This window comes from Nelumbo lutea, chromosome 4, assembly GCF_056320005.1.
Source record: "Nelumbo lutea isolate HS-2025 chromosome 4, American lotus-T2T, whole genome shotgun sequence".
In the NCBI taxonomy this organism is placed as follows: Eukaryota; Viridiplantae; Streptophyta; class Magnoliopsida; order Proteales; family Nelumbonaceae; genus Nelumbo; species Nelumbo lutea.
In genome coordinates, this window is record NC_142687.1 from 3163083 (window position 1) to 3173417 (window position 10335).

The 10335-nt window shown below is 35.7% G+C and overlaps 1 protein-coding gene and 1 pseudogene across 2 annotated transcripts; one reads left to right on the forward strand and one right to left on the reverse strand.

Moving 5' to 3' along the window:
• Window positions 1-5337: 5337 nt before the first annotated feature.
• On the reverse strand, window positions 5338-5521 carry LOC148853402 (U2 spliceosomal RNA; annotated as a pseudogene).
• A 1672-nt stretch (window positions 5522-7193) lies between these two features.
• On the forward strand, window positions 7194-9539 carry LOC148853403 (uncharacterized). 2 transcript variants are annotated; one of them, XM_088986333.1, is made up of 8 exons: window positions 7194-7660; window positions 7798-7980; window positions 8078-8143; window positions 8265-8333; window positions 8423-8506; window positions 8654-8845; window positions 8947-9074; window positions 9192-9539. In XM_088986333.1, exons 1-7 carry the CDS (start codon window positions 7298-7300, stop codon window positions 9043-9045), a joined length of 1056 nt encoding a protein of 351 aa, XP_088842459.1. In that variant the 5' UTR covers window positions 7194-7297; the 3' UTR covers window positions 9046-9074; window positions 9192-9539. The 2 variants fall into 2 exon arrangements, with proteins under 2 accessions (XP_088842459.1, XP_088842460.1); XM_088986334.1 differs by having other exon boundaries at window positions 8660-8845.
• Window positions 9540-10335: the final 796 nt, after the last annotated feature.

The following is a 10335-nucleotide window of genomic DNA, read 5'->3' on the forward strand; positions in this document are numbered from 1 at the left end:
TTGACTATTTTTTATTTTTTTATTTTTTGTCAGAATGGGCTGAACATTCGGTTCAAATGATCGGACTGTTTGACCCGATAATTGGACCCCTGACAGGTTCGATCTCTAAATCAGTTTTAAAAACTATGAAAAATACATTTTTGATTTATAAAATGCAAACCACAATACATAAGTACCCTAATTCGACATTTGTATTATAAACAAACGGAGCTAAGTAAAAAAAAAATGCTATGGTGCTCAAGCTTGTTAAATAAGAATGAAGGCTGGGGGGTGCAAAATGAATGGAGTAAAATTTGGACAGAGGCTATATGAGTTGATGAACTTGATAAGAATCTGGGATACCGAAATTCATTTAGATATGTGACGGATGCATGTGAAGCATAAATTTAAATTCAAATTTTGATACTGAATTAGCTTGTACGAAATTAGCACAAATTTGAATACAAGAAACTATATATGATGAATGGATAGAAATAAGTCTCTAAATCACAAATACCACTTAAGTCTCTAAAAAAATATATGCATATAAACACACACATATAAAGAATATTTGAAATTGATTCCATTATAAGTGATGAAGTTTCCAAATATGATCAGACCCAATTATAATTAAATGGGTATTCAAATCTGACTACTTGAACAAATTTAATTCAAATTGCATTAAATTAGATCCATTTTCAGACTTAATATGTCTTGTTCTAAGGCGTATCCAACCAATGAAAATTCATCAAATTTTATGATTAAAACCACCGCTAGTAATTAATTTTGATGATTTTTCATTGATTATTTAGTATACACTTTAGCCTTACTTTGTCAACAAAATCAATATATCGCAACATTTTCTTGCATTTTCAAATACAGAAATCATACTGACAGGTCAGATATATCTATAGCCCAAGTGTTGGTCTCGTCTGAAGGAGGATAAACGGAGAGCTTATCAAGCAAATAATTTCAAAACAACCCAGCTGGATCTTGGATATGTATAGCTGGTAGTTTGTATGATATAGTTTGACTTCTTCACTTTGTATGTCTATTTGATTCCTTTACTAGTAAAAAGTTTGGGAAAGTTGGTCAAGTATATATATATATATATATAAATCCCATTGAAAAATAAGGTTTACTTTCCGGTAAAAGTTATCCATCTCCCAAATGCATGGATAAATAACTTTTCTTTCCTACTTAAGAAGAATTTTATAAAATATAATGAAACAATCCTGCCTATTTTTATATTGTTTTCTTATGGATAAAAATATCATTCTATTACTTAGAATTCTAAAAATAAAAAGAACATGAATGCAAATAAATATTAAGTGCACTTACCCATAGGTGAATATACTCATTAGACATTTCTATTTCCCACTGCTTCTTTGAAAACTCTACTGATTTCATTCAATAAGATTCCGAATATTGACAATCATATCACCTAAGCATTTCCAGCATTAAGGTTTTGCCACAATATGCGCTAACACAATTGATACATATTCTTTTATACCCATGAAGCTTATCCAAACGCAAGCTAAGTTGAAATGTTAATCCTTCTGGTCCAGTTGGCTGTGTCTTTCGGTGGGGGTAGACCGACAACAATACCGGGTTAAAATTCCCTTCCATGCAATTCAGGATATAGTGCCCAATGTTATTGGGAACTTGACTTTGAACTAGACTTTCTTGACTATAATCTTCTCGATCTCTCTGAGCTACAGTGATGTTCATGAAATTTCACGAACACGTGTAAAACGAAGTGAGATTTTATCTCTGATTTTATTCACGTTTAAGACAAAAGTCAAGAAAAGGGGAGAATGAGGGTTCAGCCCGACGTCAGAATTTTTAGGTCCAAAGTTACATTTGGGATAGGCGTTAGCTCGAAATTGATGCTAATTTAGAAGTGGACATTGATGTATAAATAGGAGGCATTTGACATTTTGGTGTTTATAATTTTACAATTTGATTTAGAATTCTGTAATGGGCCTATCCGTACTCAAAAAAAAAAAAAAAAAACATTTCTTCCCTTTCATGCATATGGATGTGCTTAGATTGAAAGTTTTTGCCTTTATTGTAGAAATACCAAAATACCACTTACAAAAAAAAAAACATAAAACATTCTCGGATGAGTATTTTGTAAAAAATAATTTTATTACTAAATCAACAAAAAAATGCTTTATTAATTAAATGAATTTAGGTTCAAAGTATAAATAAATATAAGTAAGAACTAAAGTTGATCATAATTTCCATGAATGTTATATGATTTATGAAACATGATAACAAAGAAATGTTTTTTTTTTTTCAAACTGAAACCAGATTCAGTTTTGGAAACAATAAATACATGACCAATAACCTATATTTGATATTTTTGTTTTAAGCGCTGATGTTCTTTTTAAAAGAAAGTGGGACCTTCTTGTGAAGCACAGAACAATTAGAAAAAATGCACATGGGAGAGCCTCCTCCCGCCCAACAGTCTCTAGATCTGTTTGATGTTTACTGCTACAATACTGAAATGTTGGAAAGCAACTTTGTTTTTTGGCTTCATACAATGCAATTTGGGGCTCAAGGGTAAATTAGGCGATCGAATTCGGATTTGCTCCTTACAGCGCATGTCTCACAACACATTTCAGCCATACATTGGGAATATTATTCTATCATTGATAATTTATAAGTATGGAAATGTTCCCAATGATACAACTGAAACGCATTGATATTGTGATGTTGGTGTGAGACTCATTCTGTAAGGAGTAAATCCAAATTCTAATTAAATAGCCTTATCCCCTCTCCTCCCCATCCCCATCCCCACCGGAACCTGCCAACCTGCCAACCTCCTTAACTGCTTACATTCAGTGAAAAAATTTTAGGTTGTCTGTAAGTGTAGGGGGTTAAAATTTAAGCTCGTAAATTTTTTGGCACCTAATATGGCGATCATTCATTCTGGCTGTTAGATCAAAGCAAATCAAGGAAGTGCACTTGCAGTTATTTTTGGGCATTCCTCGGTTTCTCTCTCCTGTTCAAGCTGAAGCAGTGGCTATTTTCAAAGGTCTGGAGATCGAGAGGAATCAAACTATTGTGCAGAGTGACTGTCTAATCTCATACAGGTTCTTCAAAGTGGAAATTCTTCTCTACCAAAGGGAGCCGTGTTCTTATGTCAAGGCATCTTGGAGTCTGTCAAAAACCTGTCTATAACTTTGAGTTTGTAAATAGAACCGGTAACTGTGTAGCCTATGAGTTGGCAAAAAAGACCCTATATATCTGGGAATAAGATTTAGATAATAGATAATGACGATGGAGACTTCAAATTAGTCTAATTTATGACTTTAAGATGGGTTTGAATTTGGGTCAAGTTAGCCCGAACTCAATCCAAAAATGTGGGGCTGGCTCAGGTTACAGTTGAAAAGTATGAACTTGATTTAACTTTGGGTTGGGTTAGATTTAAGGCTTTGGCCAACCCAACTCTGGTTCATGTATTGGGAACATACGTGCTACGTTTTAATTTGCTCTTGCTAATTATTTCCCAAATTTATTTTTTTTCTTAATTTTTAAGGTAAAAGATAAAAAAAAAAAGCTCTTATCAATTATCATGGCATTTGTAGCAAATGATCGTTAAAACGGAATATGCCACATAAAGAGGGGATGAACGACAATGCATGGGCCCATTTGGGCGGTTAGATCCATTTCTGGAATAAAGAATAATTTAGCATGGTTTTCAAAACTGGATCGGACCAGACGATCGGATTGGAAAAACTGGGAACTGATCATCAGGTGATCAGTTCCGTTTTCCCTCAAAACCATTGATTTTGGTCAGGAAATGGTTGAATTAGACGGCTAACCGTTTGAACGATTTTGACCTTTTTTTTTTTTTGAATCAAGTTGAACATTCGATTCAAACGATCAAACCGTTTGACCAGGTAACCAGACCCCTGACCGGTTCGGTCACCAAGTCGGTTTTAAAAACCATATAATTTAGAGCGTGTTGCACCCTACATATATATCCTACGACTATTGTTTCCAATTCCAACGTATAGAAGCATCTGACTCCTTCCTTGCAATCTGAATTGCCAAATGTGAGATCCTTGACCTTGAGTGACTGTCGAAAAACTTGTCCATTATACGCCCCAGAAAATCCCAAACCATATCCAAACAAGTCGAGCCCAATTTGGGCTTCACTCTTCCATAATTCCATTCTCTGAGGCCTGTGATTGTACAAATTGGCAATTATTACTTTATTAGGCCTTTCAATAAGCTACAAAAGTCCAGAATTCGATCCAAAACCCAATTTGATCTGATCAAGAGTCTTTTAATTTTACACGATGAAGCTGTATTTTTAAAACCTGCATCTATTTTCTAATCCCAAACTTTATTTCATTTAAATGGAGGAGTCATTAAACCCCAAGCTTTAGAATGCTTGAGTTGGCCCTAATAACCTTGGACGATGCATGAGAGTTAATAATTGGGAGGGCCTAGCTGAAGGTTTAGCAGATTAGAAGAAGCACTTTGGACAAGATATTTAAAGAGGTTGGCAGATCTTATATTATTAAGAAAAGAAAGAAAATCAAAGCACTTTAATAACCGGTTAGCATGCAATTTTCACTAAATATATATTTTTTTGAAAGAAATATTTTCACTCTTGGTATGACCAAACGTTTATAAAATTTTTAATATATAGTGTATTACAAAATATAATTAGTTTTAGTTAAATTTCAAAAAAAAAAAAGTAAAAAATAAATTTACAAGTGAAAATGATTGAAACAGAACAGGATAAATTCAGAGATCCCGGTTCCCGCGGGGAAGGATGACTGAGATTTCTAACTCCGTTAAGATAAAGGGCGGAATATTTGAATTCCGAATCAGGGACGGGGCATACAAAACCCGGCCCCACCCGCCCCGTTGCCATTGACACTCGTAGGTCGTAGCCTTAGGGTTACGACCCGTTCAATATGCTACATCTTGTACATATGGAGGAGGATTAATTAGTGAGCACAGTTAATAATCCCCATTCAGAAACAGGTCCAGTGGTCCGCACCAATGATCGCCATGATTGCACGACTTCAGCCATCAGATGCTGTGCCTCCTGCTGTTCGTTGAAAGGGACTATACTTGCTTAATTAGTATTTAGTAACACGTAGCAGTTTAAGCAGTAGCACCGAAAGGCTCCCTTTATTGCTGACAAGTTCTAATTCAATATCCTCTTACCATGCTGCAAATTTTGGGCAAAAAGAAAAAAAAGGTTTTCAAATTAGTCGTAAAAGTGGGCTTATTTTGTATATATATTGTGTTTTGGATCCAAATTAATTTCCATGAATATGGTGGGAAGATGTGATCTTGGAAATTTTTTGTGAGTCTTAAAATTTTTGCCACGTGTAGGACACCTTGGCCGTTCAAAAAAGCCCACTAGAGACTAGACAACCAGTCTTGCTAAATTGCCCCCTTCTGACTACTAAAAAGAGAAGTATTTATAAAGCACCTTTTGCTCTATGTATCAGATATTAAACTGATAAGAATAGATTCTACATCTTAGCCAAAAGGCCGAGAAAGGTATCTTTTGCTCTATACATGGAATAAGAAATAACAAGGACAATTAGTAGAGGTGAAACTCGAGTTGGGTTCGGTTGAAGATTGGATTAGGATTAGGGTTGAATCGGCGTGGGATAGAGTTGATGCCTTGCATACCTAAAGGCCAAAGCTAATGTTTTGTTATAAAAAATATTAGTCTAATATGGTGTATACGTAAAATTTCCATACACAATCAAACCCTCTCCAGAGTGGGTCTGGAGAGGGTTTTGTAAAGTTTAATCCATACCTTTTCCAAAACGTGTGGCAGATTGAATTTTCAAAATCAAACCCTCTTCATACATTAAAATGCAATAAAAACCCTCCCTGATCCTGTCCCCTTGCATTTAAGGGTAAGTAAGTGAATTGGGTCCGCGTATTTCCTATCATTTCTTGTTATATATAAATAATAAATAGATAAAATAATATAAATAAACATCAAAGTTTTCAATTATTTAATTAAAACATGTAGAAAATACATAAGCTATCAATCATCATTTATATAAAATTCAAAATATTATTAAATTCAACATCTAATATTTATATGTCCTCCAACAAAATCTATTTTTCAAACAAAAATCCTAAAAACAAGTAAATCCATGTGGGTTTTTGAATTCAACACTTAATACATATTATTAAAGTTCATATGCCTTCCATACCCTACCTGTACTATAAGGGTTGTAAAAATCTAAAATCTGTTTTTCAAGCAAAAAAAAAAAAAAAAAAACACACCATCAGGGCGGATAGCCACCGGGTAGAACAGGAATTGCAATCCCTACTTAAGCCAACTTAGCCCAAATTACACCAGCAATTAGTGGGGAAAAAAGAAAAAAAAAACTTAGGTTGTGTTTGTTTGCAATACAAATCTGAACTGGATCCACTCTGGTTTTGCATTCATTTGTTTAGGACTATGATTTGCACTCTTAATTCTGCATCTGAAAAATCAGTGCAAAATTTACACCACTCTGTACCTTAAGCCTCTCTCGTGGACACATCAACTTACTTTCTACCTTATTCCCCAAATAAATAGCCTTTTTCTCTTCTCATTTATTTTTCATAAGAATTGGGGATTTCATAATTTTACTTCCTATACTTCTTATAAGCAAACAAAACAAGGTCAAGTATAAAGCAAAAGTATACCAAGAATACATAGTTTTGCACTCTACATATTTGTATGTTTGTACTGCAATTAAACGGAGGCTTAATGCATCAAGGATTTAGGGTCCTATATTGATAGAAAAATGGAGTAGCAACAAACCCGTTTCTTCTAATAACAGAGCTTAATTTGTTTTTGTATCACATATCAATCAGTTAGAACTCTGCATTCTCAGGTAAAGACACACAAGATTAAAATGGATGATTTTTCATCTGGCTGCCTCCAAAGTTGAGTTTTATTTCCAACAGAAAAAATTATGGAAGCGAGAGGACTGAGGAGTGAGGGGTGGTACCTTTTAATACCCCGCCTACCGCTATCAACGGTCCGGGTCAACCCAATAGGCCTGAACCGATGCCGAGAGAAATGCTAAAATCATAGATTAGTCCACAACATCTTTCTTTGCATAATTACATTTGACCGGTCTATCAATGATCAATGATCAATCCTCCTCCCCTCTCTCTCATCTCGGTCTTTATATAATCCTTCCCTCTTTCCCTCTTCTTCTATCTCTGAAGCTCAACTTCCTTCGTCGCTATTAACTCCACACCCAAAAAACTCACTCCCATCTTTTCTCTCATTTTTCTTGGCTACCCTGACCCCGCTCTCAAAATGGCAACTTTTTCTTACCAAGACCCCTTTTTTCTGCTTGATTCCGTTATCCTTCCAAATACTCCCATTAAGACGCCTGGTTCATTCGAGTTTAGAGACATCAATACCACCTATTTTCCTCGTTTTCCACTCCAACCTCTCCATGAGGTTTCAGTTGATGCTGGAAGCTCTGCAGTTGAAAGAAGAAATGCCTTTCGTATTGATACTAAGAATTCCGTGTGCGGGAAACAGAAGACATATTCTTCATCCAAGGTTGTACGTGTTGAAAGTGGCGATCAGGTCATTCAGACCGAGACTCAAAAAATGGACAAGAAAAGGAGGAAAAGCAGAGATGGGTTCAGCTCCAACTCTGCTCAATCCAAGGTAGATCCAGTCAAATTTTCGGAACCAGCAGTGGGGTTCTCTTGGTTTCCTGAACTTCTTTCCTTCTTTCCATATTTTACTCCTACTGTGTTGGTTGAATTCAACAGTGCTTAACATTCTTTGTATCGTCTGTGTAGGATGTAGAAGAAGGTAAACGCAAGAGACAGAGGAAATGCAACAGTGCATCGAAAAAAACAGAAGAGAAGACGAAATGCGATAAGAATGACGAGAAGAAAGTGGCTGAAGAGCCCCCAACTAGCTACGTTCATGTAAGAGCAAGGAGGGGTCAAGCAACAGATAGCCACAGCCTTGCAGAAAGGGTACGAACATAACAACTACTTACAAGAGTTCAAGTTCCAATTACTTGTTTAATTAATCCATATATCTCAATTATGCTTTTACCCAAAATGTATCCAGGCAAGAAGGGGGAAAATCAGTGAGAGAATGAAGATGTTGCAAGGTCTTGTCCCTGGTTGTGACAAGGTCATCAAACTAAGCTCTTTAGTTCGTTGGGAAGAAATACTTAATTAATTCTTTCTACTTCTCTGCTCTCGGACATAGATAAATTGTTTCTAACAGTTTGATGTGATTTGGGTGCTAACAGATAACTGGTAAGGCTCTTATGTTGGACGAGATAATCAATTATGTCCAGTCCCTACAGTATGAAGTTGAGGTAGTAATTCCTTCCATACAGAGATTAGATTCAATGCAATGCTTTATAGTATAAACACTTATGTTGGATTTCCTGTTCTGCTTCTGCAGTTCCTCTCCATGAAGCTTGCATCAGCTTGTCCAGTTTTCTATGATTTTGGAGCCGATCTAGATATTTCCCTGCCAAAACCAGAGGTGGAGACTGGAGAGACCTCTCTATTGGACTAGTTTCATTTCTATATTCCATTCCTGGAACAGTTTTTCTTTTTCGTTGATACTTCATAATTGTTGTTATTGCTTCCCTGATGACTGATGAGCAAGTTCTCTGCTTCTCACATGAAGCTTCAGAACCCGAGTAGCCAGACGTTACCACTGTCATCAGAGCAAGCGCAAGTATGCTGCTCCACACAGCCCACAACTTTTGTGGCTGCTACAACTACCCTCGACACGACAAATAACTACCTAATCCTGGACAGTTCTGTGGATTGCTTACTTCAACCAGGACAGAAGCTCAATGCCCATGTCTTCTCTCAGGTATCAGATCAGATGAGGATTACCCATTTAACCCTCATATTTGTGATTTGTTCCCACACTTAAGTTTACTAACTTTCACAGTCCAACTCCAATCTCTTCAGGATAATGGAAATTCATTATGGGATGATGCGGAAAACCAGATTCAGAAGTTTACTACTCAACCGGGGTTCAATACTTTTCGTTGTTTCCAGCAAGATTAGTATAAAACAAACCTAGCTACAGGCATTTGGTAAGTCCTTCCTGTTGAGTTTAAAAAAGGCACATGTGAAATGACTTTTTTTGTATCTTTTCTTCTTTATTCCCTGTTTCTGACTTGCTTCTTTTCTGATTCGGTTTGTGTTTACAGTTTGTAAAAAAAATTCACAGTGGTAGCAGACTAGCAAAGGAAGAAAGCTATGAAAGCCACATGGAATCAAAGCCTTTTTCCTTTCACAGTAAAAAGTCGGAATTGATTGGACCCGTTCTATGTGCAATGAACAGAAAAAAGCTAGATGATTGTAGATCCCCTTGTCGCTGTCCAATTGATGACCCCACTCGACGTGAAGCACAGAAAATCCCCACTCCAGACTCTCAGTGGTAGCTTAATAAGGAACAGGGAGTACAGTCTACTTATCCCAAGTAAATAATATATTTATGTAATAATTTTTTTTTAGTTAATGGTATTTATGTAGTAATGACAACATTGATTTGTTCACTCCTGATTTGTCCCGTAGCCCGGTGTGCACGACTATGTTCGTAGCCCATCCGAGCGATTCTCGTATTTAATTTCTTGCTGGCTAACAGCCCAACACCATTCTTTTACCACAATAACAAAGCCGCATTTTTTGGAAGCCAACAAGGCCCCTTCTAGTGTAGCCCTTCTGTAAAAAGATAGAACATTCAAATTATGCCTTCAGAACCCAGAATGATATTTTATTTCTTCAAGGCTGTGTTTGTTCCGTTGCGGTAGAGATGAAAAAAATTTTAAAAAAAATCACAAATTGTTTCAATGTTTAATTTCTATACCAACGAAAGGCTGTAAGTACATTTACATGGAACCGAATGCAATGCACAATTAGGGATGCTCACGGTTTGATTAACTGAAGTAGGTCCATTTTTCAAATCAAATCAGTATCATTACTTCATTAGTTTTTGGAAAATAACAAACTGAAACTTAATCAAAATCAATCGATTGATTTATTTGATTTTTCAAAAATACTGAACCGATTGATTTAATGAACTAGAAATTTTTATTTAATCTCATCAGTTTGATTCAATTTTTTAGTTTTTGATGAACATCTCTACCTTAGATGTTGGTAGGTAAGGGTGCACAAACAAGTTAAATATCGATTTGGAATTTAATTCGAAATTGAAACTTGCTTACCCTAGCTTCGGGATGCCCGGTTTTTTTTTTTTTCATTATTAAGCATACTTTTGGTTTGAGCTAACATTGATGCGATCATCACCTTCGATTTGATACAACTTCGTTAATTATTTTTCTATTATGATTT

Coding starts and splice junctions, on each gene's coding strand:
- LOC148853403 (XM_088986333.1), top strand. CDS start 7,298: ATGGCAACTTTTTCTTACCAAGACCCCTTTTTTCTGCTTGATTCCGTT. Junction 7,661..7,797: donor CCAACTCTGCTCAATCCAAG/GTAGATCCAGTC, acceptor TCGTCTGTGTAG/GATGTAGAAGAAGGTAAACG. Junction 8,144..8,264: donor TTGTCCCTGGTTGTGACAAG/GTCATCAAACTA, acceptor GGGTGCTAACAG/ATAACTGGTAAGGCTCTTAT.